The sequence below is a fragment of the Enhydra lutris genome, unplaced genomic scaffold, assembly GCF_002288905.1.
Source record: "Enhydra lutris kenyoni isolate GAN:26980312 unplaced genomic scaffold, ASM228890v2 scaffoldscaffold5, whole genome shotgun sequence".
Taxonomy (NCBI): domain Eukaryota; kingdom Metazoa; phylum Chordata; class Mammalia; order Carnivora; family Mustelidae; genus Enhydra; species Enhydra lutris.
The window spans coordinates 36,526,709-36,551,624 of NW_019154089.1; the positions used below are offsets into that span (position 1 = coordinate 36,526,709).

At 55.4% G+C, this 24,916-nt stretch overlaps 1 protein-coding gene across 1 annotated transcript in view; it reads right to left on the reverse strand.

Moving 5' to 3' along the window:
• Positions 1–24,916, reverse strand: part of LOC111141222 (N-deacetylase and N-sulfotransferase 1) — a 54,620-nt gene that overhangs the window by 20,695 nt on the left and 9,009 nt on the right. Inside the window, exon 2 of the mRNA XM_022493634.1 lies at positions 5,097–5,996. Within this exon, the coding sequence (XP_022349342.1) occupies positions 5,097–5,609 (513 nt within the window). The 5' untranslated portion in view covers positions 5,610–5,996. The remainder of the gene's footprint in view (positions 1–5,096; positions 5,997–24,916) is intronic.

Here is a 24,916-nt window from a genome sequence, read left to right on the forward strand (position 1 = left end):
CTCCTGTTCATCCTTCAAAACCCAGTGCCAAAAACCCTCCTTTGCACCGGCCTCCCTGGAACCAGGTTAGAGCCTCATCCACAGTACTTTTTACCTTGGCCACTGCATTATCTGCTCAGGGTCTCTCTCCCACTAGTCGGCCCTCTCGAAGGCAAGTGCTATATCATTGCCACCTTTGGAACCAGGTGCCCCTAAACAGGTACCCCTGGCTTGATACCCAGAAGCAGCAAACACATTTGATGAGTGAGCTGGATTTTTATTTTTATTTATTTTGCAGGGGGCGGGGGCAGGGGAGAGGGGCAGAAGTAGAGGGAGAGAGAGGCAAGACTCGATCTCATAACCCTGAGATCATGACCTGAGTGGAAATCAAGAGTCGGATGCCTAACGGACTGAGCCACGACTTAACTGGATTTTTTAAAAGAATAAAAGGGGACAGACAGATCCTTAGTACCTGGCCCCTGACAGTTGTTCAATATGGGCTTCATTTGTTGATTCCACAACTATTACTATGTTTCGTGCCAGGGATACAGCGAGGGAAAAGAGACATATCTCCTGACCTCATGAACCTTAAAGTCAAGCAGGGAAGAGAGAAAGCAATCAAAATCACAGAAATAAATACAAAACTTCAGTGAGGCACATGCTACACAGAGCAAGTTCATAGTTCTAGAACAGTCAATAACTGGCCACAGCTGGCTCAAGGAAGACTTTCCAGAGAAGGGACTTTCAAACTAAGGTTTAAAGAATGCTTAAGTATAACTAGGAAAAGAGTAGGGGCCACATTCAAAGGACAGTAAGTGCAAAGGCCCTGAGGAAGGAGAGAGCTCAAGGAATAGCAAGAGGCCAGCAGAGTGATCAAGAGGCAGAGGAGGAGATGAGGCAGGAAGGTCAGCTGGGACCAGACCTGGGATCCTGGAGGCTTCAAGGGGCAGCAGGAAGCCATCAAAGAAACACTATCAAAAGGTTTCAAAGAGGGATGACAGGTTCCAATTGGCATTTTTAAAAGATCCATCTGGCTGCTGTGTGGAAATGAGTGGGGTAGGGAAACGCAAAGGGCACCAAATGAGGGCCTCCAATGAGTCTGGAGAGGAAGTTAGGAGGGTAACCCAGGGCCACCCAGGAGAGCTGGCCAGGTGAGCACTGCACAGGACACTCAGCTGAGGACAGAGCCATGTGCCCCAAGTAGAGCCGTCTGTGCGCAGAGGGTGTCTTTTGCTAAGAGCCCTCACACAGGAGTGCTTGTTTCTAATTCCCACAAAGGCTCTGCAGGGCTCTGGCCTCATACAATGCAGTAAGGGACATGCATGCACTTCTCCACATACCAGTACCTGCCAAAGCCCACCCTGTCCTCAACTAGCCTCGAGAGTTGAAACCCAATGCAGAGCCCCAGCCCGAGAGGCCGCTCCACTCAGCCCTGAGGTCCACGGGACCCCTAAGCCATCACCGGCCAAGGATAGGAACTACTTGGGCTACGTGGGGGCAAAAGCGGGGGGGCCCAGTGACATTTCAGGCCCTGTCTCTCACCTGCTGTGGCCTGGGAGGCCACACTGGCTGGCAGGCACTGGGGGATCCCATTTCAAAGCCCCATTCCTGAGCTGACTGCCAGGCCCTGGCAGCTCAGCCAGCGGCCCAGCTGGGGGATGTGGAGGAAGGCAGAAAGCCAGTCAGCAATGCAAAGGAGCCAGTTGGGGAAGGGAATGGAGAGCAAGACTCAGCATTGCAGAGAATGACCCCACCTATAGGCCTCAGCCCACCAGAGGGGAACCCCTCCTGTTCCTCAGCACTGAGGACCCACTCAGGAGGCACCAAATCTCCCAACGGAATCATGCAGGTAGAGGGAGGAAGGGCCCTGACCTGGGAATCGGGAGGCCTAATACAGATTCTGTTAGTAACCAGATGGATGACCTTGGGACCCCCCCCCAAGGGGGTCTTCTGTGGGTCTCAGTCCCCCAATCCGTCCGTCCGTTTGCACTGACATGCCCGTGCATGGCTGGGTTGGAAGGCAGGAGTGTGGTGGTCTAACCTCAGCCCTGACTTACTGGCCATGTTACTCCAAACAGCTACTCTGCTTGGAGCCTCAATTTACTCACGAAAATAAAATGCCTCCTTCACAGGGTGGTCACGAGATTTACCCAGGATAAGGCCCGCAAAGCAATGCGTTCAGCATCTGGCACATAGTAAGTGTGCGATAAAAGAGGTTGGGCAGCCCTTGTCAGTCCCCTGCCAGGATGTGGTCAGCTCCAGGGCCCCTGGAGTCATGAGGTTGAGACACAACGATGTCAGGAACCAAGGCTATCGATGAAGATCAGCCCTGACCCCCCAGGACCTCCCAGGGGCGCGTGCCCGTCAGAGCCACGAGACAGACAGAGGCGACCGACTGCCAGCTGTGTTTGCGGAGCGTGGAGATGACAAAGCAAGACTAGCTGCCCTTTAATGGATGGCTCAGGGTGCCACCCACTGTCATCTTCAACACGGCCCCGCTTCACAGATGGGTTGAAGATCCTGCCCCGGGTCCCTCTGCTTATAAATGACAGAAAAATGTGAACAAGGGTCTGGACTCTTTGGCCCCTGCTCTAACACTGACCTGGGAATCCAGCACCTGTGCAATTGGCAAGCGAGTGTCTCCAGACCTCTGGAGTGCAGAGACCCTCTGGGTTTGACAGGCCCAAGGCACAGCACCAACGCAGGCCTTGCGCAAAGAGCCAAAAGATGGAGCTTGACCACCAGAGGGCTCTGTTTGAGAAGAAAGTCACAGGCCCCGGCTCAAGACCAAGCAGCCGTCGTCCTGTCTCACAGGATATGGTAGGAAGAGCATGGAGACTGGAACTTCCACAGACCCCCCAGAGAGACAGTGAGCCTGTCCCTCTGCTCCCTGGGGCCTCATGTCCACCTTCTGTAGAGCCAAGAACTAGGGCTAGACAGGACCCAAGTTCTGGTGCACCAACCGTGCCCCCTGCCTGGTCCCTGGAGACTACGGGAGTTCTGTGCTCTGATGCAAATTCTACTCCAAAAGGGGCATTTGAGGCCCTGGATTCATCACATGGTGCTTATGACTAAAGCCTCTGCAGCCAGACTGCCTGGGTTCAAATCCTGGATCTGTGCTTATTAGACAGAGGAGTGGAAGCACATCTCTTCACCCCTCTTTGCCTCAGTTTCCTTTTCTCTTAAAATCAGGACGATATCCACCTCCCTTAGAGGATGGCTGGCGGGTGTTGGGTGAGTTCATTCTTCACACGAAGCGCACGGACAGTGCACGGGGCTGGGGCAGCACTCAGTAAGTATCAGCCATTGTCATGTTCTTCAGGCCTGAGGCTTCAGATCAAAATTAATGAAGTTCATGGCAGGGAACGGAAAAGTCCACGAGAAAAGAAAGAACAGACAGCAGAGGCAGTCTGAGGTTATGGCAGATGAAAAGCCATAAACCAGGCCAGCGTCTTCCAGAGGATGCTCTGTGAAATAAAGGCCTCTGTGATCAAGCCAGCTGGGGAACAAATCTCACCAGGTTTGCTCCACTGCAGGACTTCTAAGGGCCTTCAATTTCTTGGCCCATAAAACCTTCTTTTAGTGGCAGAGCATCCTGCTGCACTCATGTGAGAAAAGACACACCGTGGGAACCCTCCTCTGGACCAGGCTCCTCCCCACACCGAGCACAGGGTCCAGGGCACAGGGTGCTCACGAACGCCTAGGGACAGAGGGTGCCCCGCCTGCAGACACGCGCCCCTTCTGACCCACTCTTGCTCCTCTCCCAGCTCATGCCAACAAAGAACCTGCTTCAGGACCTGCACACTTACTAACGTCACCTCTGCCTAGAAGGCCCTTTGTGCCGAGAACTATGTGACTCCTTATCTCCCCTCCTTCCAGTCACTTTGTCAAAGTGGCCATTCTATCAAAAACAGTGTCAACTGCCCATACCCATTACTTCTCTGTGCCCTTTCCCGGCTTTATTCCTTCTCATACTTAACGCCATTTGCCATATGGTGTGTTCACTTGTTCATTGCCTGTCACTGACCCCACCCCACTACACTGAAATGTCAGCTCCGTGACAGCAGTGACTCTGCACACTTCGATTACCCCCATGTCCCCAGTGCCTAGCAAAGGACCTGGAACACAGTCAGCATGCAGTAAATGTTTGCTGAATGTCCCCAAGCACTTACCTAGAGTCCCTACTGCCCATCTTGAAGCCAGAGCCTCTAGATTCCCCCAACCAGCTGCTCCCCATGGACAGCTTCTTCACAACACTTTCAGCAAAGATTCTGATCCCAGCAGTCGTTCTGGGTGCCCCCACGGAGCCCAGAGCAGCTCACCTGCCCATTGGGATTTCTTTCTCCTCTTTCCTCCAATGCAAAATGGCTCTATTCAGGAGGTGCGTAAAAGCCACAGCCCACCAGAGCCAAGAGGAAAGAGCACAGGATCCAGAGCACAGACCACCTAAATTGGAGTTCAAATTCTGGCTCTCCCACTTCCAGGCTACCTAGCCTCAGATACATAACCTTCCCACACCCTGGTCTGCCCATCTGCAAAATGAGGGCACACCTCGTCCCTTGGGAAGACTGCCATGATGTTCACGGCACCAAGCCTCTCCCACCTCACAACCATTCCGGGGGCTTCCTTTAGGCAAGTCCCTGCTGTGTGCCGGGCAATCCCCCTGCCATGTGCTCCTAATAAAAGCTAATGTATTTTTTAAAGATTTTATTTGAAAGAGAGACAGAGAGTGTGAGCGCGAGCTTGCACAAGCTGGGGGGAGGGGCAGAGGGAGAAGTAGACTCCCTGCTGAGTACGGAGCCCAATGTCGGGCTCCATCCCAGGACCCTGAGATCGTGTGACCTAAGCTGAAGGCAGACACTTACCCAACTGAGCCACCCAGGCACCCCGAAAAGCTAGTTTAAAAAGCACTTAGTAGACAGCAGGCACTGTGTGCTCCAACTGCTTTACAGATACTCACCCATTTCTCCTTCATGACAATCCTAGGAGGTAGGCGCTACCATTATACCCATTTTACAGATGAGAAAAGTCAGACACTCAGCTACTGAGTATAGATCGAAATGGGGACTCAAACTCAGCCAGAGCTATGAACTGCTGGGACCCCCAGCGCCGCGTACCTTGAAAAAGCCGATGATGCCCACACCGTAGGCCACACAGTACTTGTCCAGCAGCTCCCGGTTCCAGGCATCCAGGTTGACATACTTAAGGATGTTCTCATAAATGATGAGGGCAAAGCGGCCACGGCCCTTGTCAGTGAGCGTGGGCATGTCCCCCTTGCCCGGTGCGATCTCCGTGCGGTACTTGAAGCGGCTAGACTCCAGGATGGCCACGACCTCCTGGCCCAGCTGGGAGTAGAGGCTCTCCACAAACACCAGCACCAGTGGGTCCGTGCGGGAGGGCATGGCTGCCTGTATGGGTTTGAGGGGCAGCAGGCGGCTGGGGGCCACAGGGGGCGGGTCCCCACAGTCTGGCTCAGGGGCATCCGCCGAGGGCTCCAGACCCCGCTTCCAGCCATACAGGTAGTAGGCTGAGACAAAAACGCTGAACAGGCAGAAGACGAACAGCAGGAAGAGGACAGCCTGCGGGGACACGTGCCGACACAGCCTCCGGAGGCGCGCCAGGGCAGGCATCCTGGCCCCCGAGACCTCGGCCGCCGGAGGCTCACCTGCCCTGGCCACCCCCAGGCCCCACGCAGGAGGAGACACCAGAGTCGTCCACTGAGCAACAGTTTCACAGACACTGAGCAAGCGCAGCCCTCGGTGGGCGGCAGGAGTGGAGGGTCTGGGCCCCCGGCCCTTCCTCCCAGCCAGGGGCACAGTCTGCAGGCCGGTCGCGCTCCTTCCTTCCTCTGTGCCCCTTTATGTCACCATGGCAAACCCCCACGTGGTCCTGTGCACAGGAGAAGTGCCCCCAGGGCGTCAGGGCCTCCTGGGGGGGCTGCGCAGTGGGCCGAAGGACGCTGGGCCGGCCCGGGACTGCCACATGTCGCTCGCTCCGTGGGGCCCCCGGGGCCAAGGCTGTGGAGAGATGAGAGCCGAAGGTGAAAAGTCAGAGAGTGGGCTCTGGGGGGTCTGCTGACTATGGACAGACAGGACCGGACCTCAGTGGGCCCACACTCAAGCACTGTTGCCCAACCTGGCTGCACAATGTCATACAAGCCTCGTAATCTCCCTGAGCCTCAGTTTCCCTACTTGTGAAACTGGGCTGACAACGGTACCTGCCTCACAAGAGGCTCAGGGTGTAAGACCCCTGTCCTAATGTGCATAATGGGTACAACACGGTGTCTGCAATGGTGGTTGCTATTCATTGTAATTACAGAGTCCAAGACCAGACCAAGAGACCCCCAGAAGCAGGAAGGACAAAGTGAAACAAACATGCAAAGGCCTGGGAGTCAGAGGCAGAATTCTTTTTTTTTTTTTTTTTTTTTTTTTGCAGGCTCCCTGCTGAGCAGAGAGCCCGATGTGGGGCTCGATCCCAGGACCCTGAGATCATGACCTGAGCCGAAGGCAGCAGCTTAACCCACTGAGCCACCCAGGCGCCCCCAGAGGCAGAATTCTAAATCACGGCTGAACACCCCATCCTCACCATCTCCTCCTCACCCACAGTGCCCCCCACCCATTTCTCTCTCTGAATGGGCTCAGCTGTCTCATCAGGCAGCCAGAACTTGGGGTTCCTGGGTCCCCTTCAGCTCTATCCTCCGCCCAGAGCAGGCCACCCGTATTGGTCTCACTGGAAAGTCAATGGAGACCACACACCCACACCCACTAGCCTACGGCCCCCAGTCCACCTTACACATGAGTGGAAGTAGCCGCTGAAAGCCAGCAGGAGAGAGATGGGGACAGAAGGTGTGAGGGTCTGGGTGGGCACAGCCAGGGAGTGAATAGAAGCCTCAGGCCCAGACTAGGGGATGAAGATCTTGAAAATCCCTCCCAGGCCCAAGAGACTATCTGGTGTCCTGACTGTTGGCCCCAGCAAACCAGAGACCCAACAAACGCAGTTCTAGGAACTTATTATCGTAGGGGTTGTAACTGTAGGCATGTGTGATGATTTCCCCACAAGAATCTGAATCCCCATGCTGCTCGTAAGAGCAAATGCCCAGCAACAGGGGATTGTCCTTAGCAACTATGATGCAAGCATCAGACAGAATCCCAGGCAGCCACTTACAACTTCTACAAGATGTGGAAGAAGGACATTTACTGACACAAAAATATAATTGCCACACATGTTGTTAAAGTGGAAAACGTTTATAAAAACAGTCTGCGTGGTCACATTTCTGTTAAAAATTGTTATGTGTAAGCCAGAAACTGGTACCAAATCCCAACAACAACAACAAAAAGCCCAAAATGTTAACGATGATTATGTCCGAATGATTTTTATTTTCTTCTTTTTGTTTCCTAAATTTTCTACAATCATCGTTTACCATGTTTGTGAAAATTAAAAAAAAAAAAATGTTTTTAGAAGATGTGCTCAGAAGCAAGAGGCAGGAGTGGGAAATGAGAGTATGTCCCAGACACCCGTGCCGCTCCCAGTTCTGCCAATGACATGCTGTGTGACTCGGAGCACACCCCTACCCCTCTCTGGGCCTCCTGCCTGTCAGAAAGGAGCTTGGGTCAATCGCAGAGGGGCTCTCCCACCTCCCATATTCTGCAATTCAGTCCCTACTATATGCCAGCACCATGGGGAACCCGAGGTAGCCAAGAAAACAGATACCTACAATGCAGGGGGAGGGGTGTGGTAGTGAGAGAAGGGCATTTGAGAGAACTCAGGGGGACTTAACTCTTCAGGAGGAGTAGGATCAAGGAAGGCTTCCTGGAGGAAGTGGTCCCTGAAATAACCAGGAGAACAGGTGGGGGGCGGGGGGGGGGGGTGGGGAGGAATCGGGAGAGGCACATGCCTCAGCTTAGAGATAAGAGACCCAGACGAACTTTCCAGCGACTCCTTGCCACTCTAGCTGAGAGCAAAGCAAGAGGGAACAGGTTTCCTGGAACAGCTGGAGGGCCGGGGTGATAGTCCTGTTTATTCCCATTTTGCAACCGCATCCCATTTCCACTGATAAGGGCAACCCTCTGCCCTGTGGCCACAGCGAGCCCCACCTCTCGGCCTTGGGTCCAGGACCACAGCACAGTGGGTGGAGAGGTACAGCGGCCTGGCTGATGCCCTGGCAGTCTGCCACGCCTGGGGGCATCTAGCCACTCCAGCCACCCAACCGTGCTTCCCCTGCAGACCTGGATGCTATGATCACTGGCCCTTGGTCGACCGCATGAACAGACTTTCAGTGTCCCTGTTAATGATGCAACCAGCAGTCTCAGGCATCTGGGGGTCCTAGACCCCTGTGGGAATCTGACAACATTTTCCCATAAAGAATACACATATATGCTGCAAAATCCTGTAACAATTTCAAGGAATCCAGACCCATACCCTCAAACCCACCCCAGGACCTAAAGCGCTACCATAAGAAAGCCTTGCGGTTACACGCAGACTGGAAGCAGGTAGTTTCATTCACACTCACGCAGCCTCCCAGCAGCCGTGTGACTTTGGGCAAGTTATTTAACTTGTCGGTGCTCCCAGTTTCCTAATCTGTAAAACAGCAAAGTCTGACATGCTCCCAGAGCTGTGAAAATTAAGTGAGTTGACACATAAAAAGCACACAGACTGTGCTGGGCACACAGCACCAAATTGGGGTCAGCCCCTCTCCCTGTGCACGTTGGCTGCTTGGTGAATGGAGGCCCAGTGTGGACAAGAACTGAGCCTGCAGAGCTCGGTCAAGTCAGCTCCATGCTCTCTCAAGCCTCTGACAGCCAGTCCTCAGAAGCCCAAATCCCCATTTTCAGAGGCCGTGGCCTTTCCCTGGAGCCACACGGATGGGCAAAGTTCAGATAGGTAAGAGGCCAGGAGGCCAGGGAGGAAGCCATGGCAAAGCCCAGGCCCAGGAGAGGGTAAAGGGAGAAAGAAAGTGGGTTGACTAGCCCGTCCCCAGAGAAGCCAAATACTCTGAAGTGGGGGGCGGGGGAGGGTGAGACAATGCTGGCAAGAGGAGCCTCCAGCACTGCCCCTCACCCCTGCAGCCCCCATGAGGGCCTGGAGCCAGCCATTCGAGACCCTCCACATGCGCCTGCATTCCAGGGCCCCTGTGGTTCAAGGATGGGGAACTGGGGGGCTTCTAATCCCCTTGGAGCCACCAAGTCCTCCAGGACAGCTGGAGGCGGAGGTCTCAATGCCCTCCCTCCCCTGCTGCCCTGGCCCTGCCTGGGTCTTGCCGACATTGCCAGCGGTTTTCCTAACTCCAGCCTCGCCCAGCCAGTCACCAGTTTTGGGTCATTCATCTAAGCCTGTGCTCACCAAGTTCCCATTGCCGGAATGCCTCCCCCTCCCCCCTGGGATACTTACTCATCCTTCAAGACCCCAGTTCCAATGTCATCACCTCTCTGAAGTCATCCCCATGCACCACCCCCTTTCCTGCCCCCAAGTCCCATTCCTCAGGCTTCTGCCTAGCCCCATCCCCTCTCCACAGAGCAGAACCGGAAAGCCAGGCCCCTCAGGCCAAAACAGGATGCAAATGTGCATTCTTTGGCTAGCACAGCATTTTTCTTAAATTTGAGATTCATTATCAATATTTCAAAATCAGGAGATTTCACATATAAGTTAGAACTTCTAACTTTTCTTTAAAAAGAGCATGTTCTGCTGACACTGGGCACTCATCCCCACACAGGCCACACAGTCCCATAGCCGACCTCCTCCTTCCTTCATCTGACTTCCTGCCCAGTCCCTGGGTGCACCTGGGTGTAAGGTCCACGCACAGTGGACTCGAGGTGTCTCCATACACAACTCTGCACCCTGGAGCCACCAGATCCCAGAGCAGGAGAAGGACTTACTGACCTCTGCTGGGGCAGGCCCTGCCTGGCATCTGGCAGCTGGCACACGGAGGGCCCCCCACAAATACTAATTTCATTTCTCCTCTTTCCCCACACAGCTGGGTGCCCTGAAGGGCAGGGACAAGTCTGATTCATTGCAGCAACCCCCACCACTCTCCCCAGGCATAGGTTCTAATTAAGTATTCAGGGTATGAATGAGGCATAATGAGCTGTTATTACTCCCAATTTACAGATAAGGAGACTGAGGCTCCAAAGTGAAACGACTTGCTGTTACACAGAAAACCGCTAAATCTTGACTCAAATGGGTTTCTTTCCTAACTTCAGATTTGGTCTTTCATTACTCCATGCGGAGTCTCCCTAAGGGCCTTTTATAATAACAACAGTGATAACGTCACAATCATCATCATTGTTATTTTTACCGCTACACGTTTCAAGCACTTACCACAAGCCTGGGCACTATGTTTAGCGCTTTTACACACCTAACCTCATCTAAGCCTTTTAATTACTACTGTCATCATTTACATTTACCGTCAAGGAGAATGAGGCTCAGAGCGGTTAAGTTACTTGCCCAAAATCACACAGCTAGTCCCTGACAGAGCGGAAATTTGAACCCAGACCCCAGGAGACAGAAGGGGCCGGCTCCAGAGCCTGGCAGGGACACCTTGGCTACAACAGGGGACAGTGGGAGGGGGCCTCAGCGACCGAGACCTCGAGTCCTGAGCCAGGCTCCCACTGTGCTCTCCCAGCCCTAGGCCCAGCTCTCCTGCCAAGGTGCTGGGGATAATGAATGAGATGCTCTGGTCGTCATGGAGATGCCATGGCAACAGTGCACTTTCGGGAAATACCACGGTAACTGTGGCCACTGCTCTGGAGTTGAAAGTCACTCCTTACCCCTCACCCCCCCAACTCCAAAATGCTCTGCTTCCCCTACAATCCTCTCCAGGACCTGGAGAGAAAGGAGGCAGAGGCCAAGGGCCTTCCAGAGACCAAGCTATCTAGAAATTAGGGTCTGGCTCTGCCCTAGATGGACAGGTAGACTCCAGGAGTGAGAATGCGAGCTCTCTGAGGCTCAGCTTCCTGTGCCTTTCCTGGGGCGGGTGCACCTAATAAGCAGCCTTCAGGGACTCGACGTCTACTGTGTGCACCCAACCTCCTGGGAAGGGCAACACCTGTCATTCCCTGTTGCATCCCACCCGTCGGGAGAGGCGGCAGTGTGCTAGCTGCGGGCCTTAGGGTGAAGAGCTCCAACCTCCAACCTTTCAAGCCAGCCTCCCTGGGCTTGAACCTTGCCTCCGTTATTTACCAGCCTTGGGATCTTTGAGCAAATCCCTCAACCTCTCTGAGCCTTGGTTTCCCCAGGTGGAAAACAGGCTTCATACCAATTACTATCTCACAGGGCTGCTGCCAAAACTAACAGAGACACTGTGTGTCAAACAGCTCAGGGCCTGGTGCACGGTGATACGGCTTAATACAATGATTAGCCATTTCACAGATTTGGAAACTGAGGCTTGGGAAGCACCTGGCCCAAGGCCACAGATCAAATCCACAGCAGATCCAGGCGGAGAAGAAAGGAGGTCAGGTTTGGGAGCACACTGGAAGGTGGGGACAAGCAAACAGCCCAGTCCCCACTCCTCTTTTCTGTACTTACTAAGCAGCATGAGGCACCAAGCGTGGCACTGGACACCGAAGATGTAGGCTTTTGGGGGGGCCCCGAGGTTTTGTGTCTCTGGTGTGATGCTGCTGCTGCTGGGCAGACGCAGGAAGGTCCCTGCAGCCCCGCATATTCACCGAGCCCCGATTTTATTTCCCGCCTCGGGCATTCCCAACACTGCCCCCATACCCCCATACTCACACGCACACGAATGCACAGACTCACAGGGTGCGGGTACGTTCAAGCGGTGTCATCTCAGCCATCTGGGCCACAGGCACCAAGTGTGGGGTGGGAAGCAAACAGCTTCAAAAGTCTGTGAATGGGCACCCGGGCTTGGGGGAGGAGGGGTGGCTGCCGGCCCAGTCGCTGGGAGCCCCACAGGCAATCCCAGGGCCACTCCCCACAGCTGACCCGGCCCCTCCCAGCCTGTCACACCCCCAGCACAATCACACCACCACCCACCACCCGGCCACACCCCGCAGCCGCCCAGCTCCGCCAGCCTCCCAGTCTCAGCCTGCCCCACCCACCACGTACAGCACAGAGAAAATCCTCCACATTTGCTTCCCAGCTGTGCCGGAGTCTCTCCAGCCCAATGACACCCCTGGGAGGCCGCACCAGAAGCAAATCCCTTCCTCTGCTGGAATTCACCGCACACCCCATCCCCCACAGGCCCGCAGTGCCGCCTGGCTGCGGGCCAAGCTGCTGCCCATCAGTCACCCCGGAGTCCAGAGCTGCCACCCAGGGACTGTCGGCAGTCTGGTTCCGAGTCTCGGGGTTGCAGAGTGTGCAGCCCACCCTGCTGTGAACATGCAGGGACACAGAGACCCCCCAAGAGAGGAAAGGACCCCCTGCCGCCACCCCCACCTACCCAGACTCATTTTCTTGTCCATTAAAACCCTGCCCATCCTCCTCCACGTCCAGCCTCAGCCCCGGAGCTGGACTCCGCCGGCTTTATTTCAAAATCCTAGGTGAGCTACCCCGCTCTGTGTCCCACCATGCAATGCCGGACGAATGCTGCCAGACGCCGGCTGCTCCCCGACTACAACACAGGTCCCCCGACTTCACCAAAGGCTCTCCAACACAGAAGTGCTCTCCTACCCACGGCAGGTGCTCAAGAGAAATGGGCCCTGCCAGTTCCTTTCCCCTTTTTGGATCTGCCATGAGATATTTCCAAGCTAAATGGCATTAATAATATGAACTTTCATTTATTAGACACAAATATGTCTGTGCTCTATGCTATTAACCCGTGCCACAGCACCCTGACCTACCTTCCCCTCACATTACAGACGAGGACAGTGAGGCCTGGAGGGGGCCTGGGACTTGCCCCAGCTCACAGAGCTAATGAGTGGGTGACTGGGATCCCACACAGGCCACCCAGCTCCAGAGCCCAGGTCTGTCCTGCACGGGTTCACCTGGCACGGCTTTCACCGATGCCCTGCACGTCCCACTCTCTGCTCCCTTTGAATGGTGCTCTTTCTGTTTTTGTTTCCATCCATTTTATGTGTGTTTTAACATCAAAAGCAGCCTCTCCTGATCCGTCTTGGAAGAAGACTCACAAATCATCCATCAATCAACAACCAAACAAAGCATAAAGTGCTGGTTCCCTCCCCGGTTCCCAGTCTGGGATTTGTTCTGAGTTCCCCACAGCACGGAATGAGCAACAAAAAAGACCTCAGGAACTCAGACCCCACTTGTTGAGAATTTGTCTTTCCTCCAACAGAGCCTGAGTTGGGAGTTTACCTTTGCACTGGCTCTGAAGAAAGGGTTTGCCAAGCGAACAAACAAACCAGCTTGTGGGGAGGGGTGGAGTGAGGAGCGAGACAGGTCAGGTCTCACTGGCCTCCAGTCCCTGCTGAAGCTCCTAGCACAGACCAGGGTGGGCAGGTCATCACAGAGCATGCTCCCCGCATGAAGCTTCCCCAAATAGGGCTCTCTCCCCTCAACCCCCAAATCCATCTGTGACAGCGTCAAATCCATTCCTATTTTTCTTAGGCTCAGATCATAGGCACTCAAAAGAAATGGAATGATATTTCCTTGCAAATATCATAACCTCCCTCGCTGACAGCAGCCAGTTCTGGCTGAGCTCCTGGTAACTCACTGGGACTGTGCTGAGAGCTTCCCCTGATCTGTTACACCCAACCCTCACACCCTGAGAGGTGGGGTCACTGACACACAAACTTTACAGACGGGGAAACTTAGGCTCAGAGAGGCTAAGAAACTGACTAAAGGTCCCACAGCTGGGCAGCGGTTAGGATGACCCCAAGCCAGTTCACCTTGGGGCCCCTGTTTGTAGCCCCTCTATAGTCCTCACGCCCAGCATTCCACACGGTTCTTAACCCAGGTCTGAGGCCTAGAGCACGTCCAGAGAGAGGCCTCCCGCAAATCACCAGCCCCAGCTGTGTAAACGCAGGCTGACCCAATTTCTCCAGGGATGGGAAAGGCTTCACTGGCCGAGAAGGACACCACGGACTCCCAGAAAGGCAAGAAGACCTCAGCCAGAGGGCCTTCACCTTCCCTTGTCCCTGGGGGCTTCTGTCATCTCTGACAAGCAGGTGTCTACATGAGAAAGGGGGCTGCCCCAATACCCCAGGCAAAGGTCTTATGTGAAGGAAGAAGAGAGAGAGGCAGGAGTGAGAGTCAGAAGCAGGAGATCTCAACTTGGAGAGCGAGCTCAGAGGATAACAGTGACCATCCCGCCTCACAGGTCTGCTGCATACCAGGTACTATCATGACCTCATTTATTCACCATTTCTTCCCAATGAAGTAGAAACAAGTTTATCATGCCCCAAACACCTGTTCCACCCCAGCAGGAGAGCTGGGCAATGCCAGGGGGCCCCAGCCTCCGTCCTTCCATGTGCCCACCCCAGGTCACTGGATGCCCCCTGAGAGATTCCAAGAAACAGGCATTGGCGGGGGCGGGGGGGGGGGTCCTCCATCTCACAGACGCAAAAGCCAAAATCCACATGGTTCCTGGAGTCCACACCGGCATCCCAGGCCCTCCATGTGCTCCCTAAGCACCTCTGGACAAGACCCTTCCCTACTTCTAGCCCCTGCTTCCTCTATTGGGCAATGAGGGATGTGGACTGGATCAGACATTTGTGATGTCCTGGAGTTACAGAACCCTCTGAGAATCTGTAACAACTCTTAGTGAGCCCCCCACCCCCCCCAGACAGAGACCCTACCATGTTCCAAACAAATCAGGATGGCTGTGACTGGCGCCCACCATACAACAAAACAAGGACATGGGAACTTTCTCGGGGGTCCTTCTGGCTTTGACATGCCGTGGCTTGCACAGTGCGGACAGGACCAAAGTCACGAATGTGACTTCCTGAGTACCCTGGGACCTCACTGTTTCAGCTACGCCCCACAGCCCTGCAGTCAACGTTACTTCTCAGACCTATTGGCTTCCAGTGGGCCCACGGACTTGCCCCGCTCAAGTGAAGCTACAAGGTAAAAGCTAAATAAAGATAAACTGAGTCCTTCCTTCCCACCACATCGTCCTACTCCATCTGGAATCCACCCCGTCGGCCCTGAACCATCTCTATGCGGCGGCCCCGAGGGCTGGGACAATTGAGGAAGCTGCTCTGGTCCTAAATGCAGGCAGGATCCAGGGTCTGGCCTGGAGGCCAAGTGGCCCCCTCCCGTGTGGCTGTGAACATGCAGGCGCGCACAAGCCCTGACAGACCTGGGAGGACTGGACAGGAGGGAGGGGGCGAGGGGCCATGGTCAGAGGGTACGGGAAGGCCGGGGAGAGAATGACAAGACCCACCAGATGTCCAGGCAGCAGCGCTGGGCTCCGCTTCTCTTCAGTGCGCCCTCTTAATGGCCACACACTCCCCACTTAACACTGCCGCACCTAATCCCTGAGCTAGGACAAATGGCATTACCCTCTGCCCAGCCCTCGCCCTGGGAGGGAAAGAGGGAGGGGTGGCCCTGGGGCACCCTGAGCCCAGCCACCAATGGAGATCCCTGCCATCCCTGCCAGAAGCCTCCAGGCCCCTCACTAACCAGTTCCTTGCTGGAGGCCACCAACCCCCCTCCCTCCTGGACTTCAGGAAGAGAACGTCCTGCCCAATTCTGCCCCAATCCCAGGCAGAGCTGCCCTCCCCCCAAGAAAGGCGCCTTCCATGGAAGGGGAGAAGGCACATCCCTGGCCCTCAGGCTGATGGGCCCTCGAGATGCTCTCAAGAAAGATAGCAGCCAGCACCCGAAGAGACCACGCCGGCGCAGCTCTGCCCAGCTTCCAACGTGATCCAAACAAGGTCCTTCCCCCTCCAGACCTCAGTTTCCCCACGCATCCTGAGAAGGAGAGGAAGAAGGCCTGGTATGGTCTACTGGCACCAGCTGGCGGTCAAAGCGTTTGTGACCCTGGCTTCTGGGCCTTGCCCCCATGCCAACTCAGCTGGCGGGTTTTTCCTACTGTCCCGGCCAGCAGAGGAAGAAGCAGGCTAACTGCCAGGTTATAGAAGGCCTAGAACCCACGCCAGCATGTTGAGGTGTGGGGTAAAAAGGGAGGGCCTGACGTAGCCCAGAGAGGAGAAGCAACTAGGCCACGGTCACACACGCAGCTGCAAAGGGGCCAGGCTAGCTTGGCTTTGGTCGGCAGCCGCAAACATGTGAGACCGCCCACCTGTGAGGGAACCTGCCTTGTTAGAGGACACCAAGGAAAGCACAAGGCTATTTGCTAACAGCAGGATTTCAGGCCCTTTTTCCAGTAGGGAAAAAGACAGAGTGTTTGTATGTGTGTGCCTGGGATGGATGCTGGGCTGATGATCCAGGTGCCCCCACGTCACCTCACAATGGTGGCCCAGGACCCTTCCAGCCCTGCGTGAACACTGAGAACCCCTGCAGGGAGCAGAGGCCTTGGCTACCTCTTCACGGCTGCCTAAGGCCCAGCCAACAGGCCCAGCAGGGGTGATGAGGAAACTGCCCCCCATGGGGGGCATGGATTAGGTTGCCCACAAGACAAGAAAGCCTTAGGGAACCCGAAAAGGCTCCAGGCCCTGCGGCCAGAGCCGAGGGCTGCTGGATGTGTTGGGGGCAATAAAGAGGAAGGGAAAGCTCTGAGTCACTTAGTGTGGCACATGCTCCCTGATCTCCTGGAAGCCTGGTGGGCACAGCGCGGGCCTGCTGAGACCCGGGAGGCTTTACTCGGGACACACACGGAAGTGGCCTCGTCCCTCTAGACTTGCTGGGGCTTGTCACCGCAACAGGAGTCCCCCACCCACATGCTTCCATGGAGGCACAGCTGGTAAGGAAGGGGAAGGGAGGGGAACCAGGTGGGAGGGCCTCACTTTCTCTGGAGCCCAGAAACCAGAGAGCACAGACGGAGTGAAAGCGCCCAGTGACCTACTTATTGCAGATTCCTTTTAGAGGGGCCCAGGGGGACTCAGTGAGCCACTTGGAAGGTGCCTTACAGGTGTTTCCGCACTTCCAAGGCTCCGGAATCAGTTCCTGCTATCAGGACACCGGAGGTGCAGTCCTAGCCCTGGCTACGGCGAGGCTGTGGAGGCTGGCAAGGCAGCAGGCATGAACGGGCAGGCAGCACCCATTCTCAGATGTTGCTGTGCACCTGCCCAGCGCTGAGAGTGAGCACCAGCTCCCAGGGGCTCCTGGGAGTGAGGGCTCCCTATGGTGTGCCCCTAGGTGCCTCACTTGCCTGACCCCAGGCCCAGCTCCCCTCTAACCCACCAGTGACCCCAGCAAGCACCTGCTCCTTTCCAGGACTTGCTTCAATCACCGGCAAAATGGACAGTTCCAGCTGGCTCCAAAGGCCCTCCTGGCTCCAAGGTAGGGGACTGACCTCTGCAGCTCATCCCCAGAGGTGGGCACAGCGGCCCCCACTCCCCACCATCCATAAACCCGTTAGTCCATAAACTCCAGGCAGAAAACACATTATACAACCCCCACCCCCCAACCCAATATAACCACGTGCTGGGCCTCTGCTGGATGCTTGGCCTCTACTTCATTAGCGCTTCCTCTCACAAGTATGGAAACTGAGGCTCACGGAAGTTAAGCATTGCTAAGGCTCCCAGTGCTTTGCTGAGATTCGAACCAGTGTCTGGCTGTAATCCTGCATTCCATGGCATCAGCCACAGAGAACCCAAAACCCACTAGGGCCTGGAAGATGCCAGCGGGTCTTTGCACCTCCCACACCTCTGACTGTGCAGCGATGAGGCTACTGTGAAAGGCAGGCTGGTGGGGGCCGGGAGCAGGCGGGCAGGGAAGGGAAGCCCGCGTGGGCGCTGAGCATCTGCAGACTGACCAGTCTCCGGCCCAGCCAGTTGTCCACCACCATCGCTGCAGTGTCTTCATCGCTGACAGCACGCTGTGGCCCCTGCCGGGCCATTTTTAAATCATTATACACATGCAAAGCTTTCTCACAGCCATTGCTTTTAGTGTCACAGGATAACCTCATAAAAACACAGCGGTGATCTCCTCCGTCTTTCCCCAATGAAGAAAATGGGGTTCCTGGGGGAGGGGTGATGTCCCCACACGCAAATTGCGAGGCAGTGTTTGAGAGTGAACTCGGAGCCCACCTCTTGTGCCCCCCAGTCCAGAGCTTTGTCGACTCCTCCATGCCCTTGACTTTCAGTTCAACCAGCACTTAAAACAGTGACCATTTCTGAGAGCTCACTCCATTTATATCCGGCGTTTCACATACTATCTCATTTAACCATCCTCATAAACGAAGTACTACTGGTTTCACTTCACAGAGACACTGGGGCTCTGAACATGGGCACCTTGCCCAGGTCACCATGCTAGGAGGGGGCAGCACTGGCTCTGGGGTCTAAGCTCACAACCTCCACCCTGCACTGCTCTGTCTGGGACCCGAGGGGAGAGGACACCAGACACAAACAGCTTGTGCGCCTGGCAGGTTAAGGCAAGAGTATGAGAATAGGAAGACAAACAAAGCTCTCAGAGAGCCCACAAGACAGAGGCTGTTACAAACATCCGGGCAGGAGGCCAGGAGTCTCAGCAAAGGACATGGGAACAGAGGGAGGTGACAGATAGTAGGGAGGCGGCCCTGTGAGACCTTGGTCAAGTGCCTTGCTTTCTCTGGATCTCAATTTACCCGCCGTAAGCAAAGTCCCTGGAATATCTCCAGAGCTCCCCTCCAACCCTAAAATCACTCGGACCCTGGGAAAACAAGCAATGCCTGGTGACAGCCTGGCTGTGAGCCCTGGGGTCTCTGAAATGTCTTTGGCTGTCCTGGCATGGCTCAGCTGCTGAGAAACAGGCTTGCAAAAGCCCAGGGCTCAGCCGGCATGCCTGGGCACCAGTGAAGTGTGGGTCTTGAGGGGCCGCATTCCTCCACCCGCTGTCAACCTCTCCACGGCTCCACTGGAGCAAAGCACCACCCAGCCTGGACCCAGACCAGGAACTGAGGGCACAGTCAAGTGCCCCGCGGAATGCCACTCCCAGCCTTCCCTGTCCCCACGGGCCCTGTCCAGAGCACTCCGTGTAACTCAAGTCCCCTTAATGTCACCCACCCCGCAAACCCCACATTCGTATTCCCTTGGGTCAGCCACTGAGAAGTACACACAAGGGGTCCTGCAGGAGAACTTGAGAGAAATAATCAACCCGTCCCCGAGTGACCTATGCAAGGCGGAGGCTGTTCATGCCGTCCGTGAGGACCCTCACCTGGGGAAGGGTGAGCAAGTCCAGTGGGCCTGGCCTTCAGTTCTCACTCTGGCAGGCAGGAGGAGTCAGGGACTTAGCAAGAGGACTCAGGCCAAGTCCCCACACTCACGGCTGCCCTAAAAGCACACATGTCGCATGCTCCTACTCCATAACCTTCCATGGCTCCTACTGCCACTGGACAAAACCCTTTAACCTGACCCACCACCCAGGTCACTAGGACTAAAAGCCTGTGTTTAACAGAGTTTGGGATATCCAGAGCCTTAACTAAGTGTTTTGTGTGGATTTTCCCGTTTAACTCTCCCGGCAACACCGACAAGTTACTGCAGTTGGCCTGTTTTCACAGATGAGGAAACTAAGAGAGGTTCTATCACCGGCCCAGAGTCTCACAGCCAAGGGGCAGAACAAGTATTCACACCCGTTATCTGGACTCCAAGCCCGGGTGCTAAGGCGCCGTGCAATCCGGCCTCCTCAAGAATACCCTGCCACCCTCAGAGGCCCAGCTCAACCCTTCTGTGTATAAGAGGGGAAACCAAGGCACAGAGTGAAAGCTCTCTCTACTGGCAGCAGAGCCAGGACAAGGCCTGAGGCCTCCAGAGCTCCCCTCCACTGACCCCCAACAAGAGGCACACTGGGCAGAAAGGTGAGGACCACCATGACAATGAGTCCTCAGAAACTGCCTTTTTCCTCAGAAGGAAAAGCAGGAGCAGATTTGCAAAGAGTGAAAAGAACATGAAGGGCTCAGAACATTTGTTCTTGAGAGATTTTCAGAGTCCGGGAGGGCACCCCTCACACCCATGCAGGGATCATAGGTGCAGGGACCAGCCACGTGCCCCTCCACTCCAGCCAGGGCTCCAACTTAATGCATCTGACCTGAAATCTCCATTTCTCTCCCCAAACCTGTTTGTCCCCTGCAGCCTTCCCAGTCTTGGTAAATGACAACACTGTCCCTCCAGTCCTTTAGGCCAGAGTCTTTGCTGTGGACACCCTCTTCCTCTCACACCCCACACCTAATCCATCAGCTTATCCTATAAAATCCATCCAGAATCTGACCTCTGGTGGCCTCCGCCCAGTGGTCACCCCGAGCCCTTCTTCATCTGTGTGACTACAGAAGCCTCCCGGCCAGGTACCCTGCTTCTTCTCAGGCTGTGGCCCAGTCGATCCTTCCCCGATGTGTGCTGAAGGGAGTATGACCTTAGCCCCAAGTCCTCGGCAGCTTCCCCTTTCCTCACACAGAACAGCAAAGACCTCTGGAGGGGCCAGAGGGCCCAGCAGTCTGCCCCTCCACACTCCCTCAGGCCCCATCTCCTGCCAGGATGGCTCTTCCTTCCGTCCCAGGCACACCAGCTTCTTCCTGTGCCTCGAAGCCTTTGCATGGCTGTTCCCTGTGCCTGAAATGCTCTTCCCCAGAAATACCTGTGGATTCCCCCGCCCTCGTGGAGCCTGCTGTCCCTCTCTCTGGAGACCATCCGCTACCACCCAACACAGCAGAGTCACTTGCTCAAATCACTCTTTTTACCCCCAAACCAAGCTTTATTTCTCCTCCTGGGGCCTCTTGCCACCTGACAAATAGCGAGTACTGAACCAGTGTTTGTTGCTTTGCTGATTCTACTTCACCACCAGAAATGTCAGCCCCGAGTCCCAAACACGGACTTGGTCTGTTTTGTTCACTGCCATGTCCCAGGATAAGAAAAAAGTGCCTGAACAAAGTCAATGCTTGAAAAAAACATTGTTGGATGAGGAATTACTGCCTCCCTCATCTGCACATCTCTTTCGGCTTCTGCAGCCCCTGGAGACCAGTGTCACTTGGAGGCTGATCACCTGTGTCAGCTGAAACCCTGATGGTTGTCACAGGAACAGCTCGTGGCCAGACCTCCATCCTGTGCTGGGACAACTGACTGCCTGGACCAGAGCAGGGCTTTACTTTGGTTCCTGTCTGGTACCTTTGCCCACCCTTTTGGCCACTGGGGGAGAACTTCTGGGCTTGATGGCGGGGCCCATGGGGTGGACGCCCGCTCTCCCAGCCCCCCAGTGATGCCGGTCCCGGGTCCGGCGTCTGACAAAGCCCCATGCTCCCAGCAAGAGGAGGCGGAGGAGGGCAGCCCAGTGCCACGCCTGCCCTTTCCCTGTCCCAGCGGGAGGGCCATCAGAAGGAAGCTTTGTTTTCAGAATAAAGAGCATGAAGCCCGGTGCCAGGCGGAAACGAGCACCAAGGGGGCTGGCCCATCAGAGACAGTTTAAGGAAGAAAAAAATGGAATGGAGAATATATGAGGGATAATTTGCACATCCAACCGGTTTCATGCCTCTGGGGGGTGGCTGTGATGATGGTGGCTTCACTTCTCCAGGCCCTACCGTGGAGGTCAACACAGACAATCAGACTATTGTCCCGCTCGGTGATCTGGCATTGACCCTGCAGAGGGAGGTGGGGACAGAGGAGTGTAGCCTTGCCTGGGAGTCAGATCACCTGAATATGGGCCCAACTTTCTATGCTCTCATGTGCGACACTGATAGAGTCCCTTCTTCTATGTACCTCAGTTTACCCACCTGTAAATGGCTTATCGAGGCCTGCACTTGAAGCCCTGGGTTGCCTGCCACAGGACCAGACACTGGGGCACCCCTCAGCCTGTGCCAGGTCACCGGGTCACACAGGCTAGACCTCCAACTTCCCTGCGCTCGGGCCTCCCCGTGGGGCCTGACAGCCAGGGCACAGCCCCTGTCCTCTCTGGCCCTGGCTTCTAGCCTCCCTCTTCCGATGATTACCTGAAATATGTGAACGCTCTCTGGGCCTGGCCCAGTGACGGGGGCCCTCATCCCCACCCAGACACTGGCTCCTATGCTGATCCCTGCTGTCATCTTCTCCAAGGATGGCTCATAAGGCTCTTTCAGCCACAACAACTGCAAGGAGCCCAGTATGTTAGCACATAGAGGGCAGAAGAGAAGCCCAGAGAAGGAAAGGAGCATGTTGACATGACTGCACAGATGCCTTCCAGGGGTCCTCCCTACCAGCCTGGGGCTTTAAGAGTTAAGACAAGGTCCTCAAAACCTGGCTACAGAGCCCCGTGTCTGTGCCTTCTGGGGAGAGGGAGGCTGTACCTTAGACTGAAGGAACCAAAGACGGGGGACTGAAATCTATATGCAATTTTTTAAAGTTCCGTGCTTTTTCTTGTACCCAGAACAATTACAACCCCTCAACCAAGAGTTCATCCAAAGGGAGACATCTTAGCTGGCCTCGGGGCTGGTCAGGATTTCAAATGAAAGAGTGAAATGAACCTTGGACAGACAGCTGGACAAAGGAGCTGATGGATAACGCATGGACTTGAGCAGCAGAATAAAGCAGAGAAAGGCTCGGAAGAGGGCCCGGCTGGCAAACACCCGAACGGATGCCCTGCCTTCCCCCTTGCCGTCCCCCCAGGACACAGAAGTCTGCACTTGGTGCCATCGGAGGGCTGCTGATCCCCACCTCCCTGTCCCCCGAAACTCCTCCAAGTCCCCTGGGAGAGTGAAGTGCGGGACGGTTGCAGGTGAGATGGTCCTCCCCGTGGCTGCACAGCGTGGGGACAACAGTTCCAGCCACTGTTGATCCACAGCTTAAGAAGCTGCCCGGGTCAGTGGCTAAGCAGCACGGCTTATCTGGGAGGAGGATTCGAGGGCCACAGGCCAGGCTGATCCGGAGGCCTCGATTAAATGGAACCTTTGCAGCTGGCAGGGAGCACGACTGCCACACCTTCGCTCAGAGAGGAAACACTTTATTTGCTCCTGCTGTGTACAGGGCCCTGAGCCTTAGCACGATGCTCTGAGCAGAGAGGAGCCAGCCCCCCATCCCCCGCCACTCTTAAAGAGCTCACAAAGCAGAGAGACAAGGAGCTACACCATATAGCACAGGAGAGAAAGCAGTCCACACCGTCAGGACAGGGTTACAAACTCAGACACCTGGACGGCCAGGAAGACCAGGTGTGTGTGCGAAGAACTCAGGCTCAAGGGGTTCTGATCTTCCGAATTTGTGAAGTAAAGCCAGAAATCGGGACTTTTAGGTAAAATCTCCTCTTGGCAATCGGTTCAATTTTCATCATGGGCTGAGCAGAACCTGCCCATGGGAAAGAAGTGGCCTGCCAGCCTGTGGCCTCTGTTTTCTGGAAAGTGACATACTGTGCCACAGAACATGCTATGAAGCTCAGCAGAAGCCAACTTCCCCATAGCGGAGGGGCCCAGGAAGGCTTCGGGGGAGAGAAGGAGGGGTGTGGGCTGCAGGACAGGGAGAGCACCCCTGCAAGGGAATCCTGGGGAGAGGTAGGCATACCTGCTAGAAACACAGGGGCCATGGATCAAGGGGCCCCTAGCCTATGGCCTTCCTTTCCCCCTAATGAGGAGTCCCTATCTCTGCCCCCAAAGCAGGCAAGAGGCATCAGCTCCCCCTGTCCCCTGGTGGCAGGGGGAGGGGCCCCCACGCCCAGCAAACCTCCAGATTAAATCAATGGGCAGCAGCAGAGCACAGGTTCGATTTCATCCCTGTAGCGTGAGGAACGGGTCAGCTAATGCAACAGCTCCATCGGAGGCAGAGACAATGGAGGACAAAACAAGGTTAAGAATCGTGTCCTGTCTGGCCAGGCCTGGCTGGTTACATAAGCCTGCCTCAGGACAAAGCCACGTTCAAGGCACCAAGCGAGGACCTGGGCCAGAGAGTCCCAGAAATACAGAGAAGGTTCTCCCTCCCTCCCTGTCTACCCTCTACTCTCCCACCTTGCCTTGCAGCTCCTGGAGAGCCCAACACAAAGTACAGAGCCACAGGTGGGGACTACGACCCCCACGGTAAGGCACTTAATAGGATCACAGAGCTGGGACTAATAACAACAGCACCCTTTTACCAAGTGATTACTTTGTATCAGGCACTGGGATAAGTCCTTCCCCTGGATTACCTTATTTTAAAAGCCGGGGATACCACGAGATAACTATTATTATCCTTCCCCCTTGACAGAGAGGGAAACTGAGGCACAGCCACAGCCACTTACCGAAGGTCACACAGCTCCTAAGTGAAGGATTTAGAACCCTACCCTGGCCTCCGAGGCCACACTCTGAACCGCCGTGCTCTGCGGCCAGAGGGCTACCGTCTCCTAGAATATGACAACCTCACGGCCTCATTAGCACCCTGCTCGCTGTAGTGCAGGCCCACGGCCTCCCGCCCTCCTGTCAGCACCTGGGTGGACACTGGGGCCTCTGACAACCTGATGAAACCTCCAGACTCTCTCTGCAGAGAAAGAATGAAGAGGAATGCCGACAGAATACTGTGCGTGATCTCAGGGGCACACAGATTCCTGCATTGGTGAGAACAGATGAGTCAAGATCATAGGATCCGCAGGATTGAGAGACAGGAGGTGGCAGAGGAAGAGGACTCCCCCAAGCCCTTCGAGACGCCTCATATCTGTAAACATGAAGCCTAAACTCACAGCTGCTTAAGTTCCTAGGCGTGGGCATGAATCAGGGCTCAGGGCCTAGCCATCCCTTCAGGGCTGGGAGAACAGAAGAAATCATGACATACAATAGCCCTCGCCTCTTTCACCCACTGGGTGTGACTCAGCTCCCAGCTGCTGGGCAGACGGTGCACAGCTGGGCCGTGGCATCTGGATGGGGGTGGCATCACTAAGCACACCATCCCAGCCTCCTGCCTGCCCCACAAGTCAGCACCGAGGGAGCCCACCTCGATAGAAACCAGCCCCGGATCTGCCCTTTCTCCACGGCTCTGAGTGTTTCCCAAGGGGGCTCCTATGTAGCCACTGC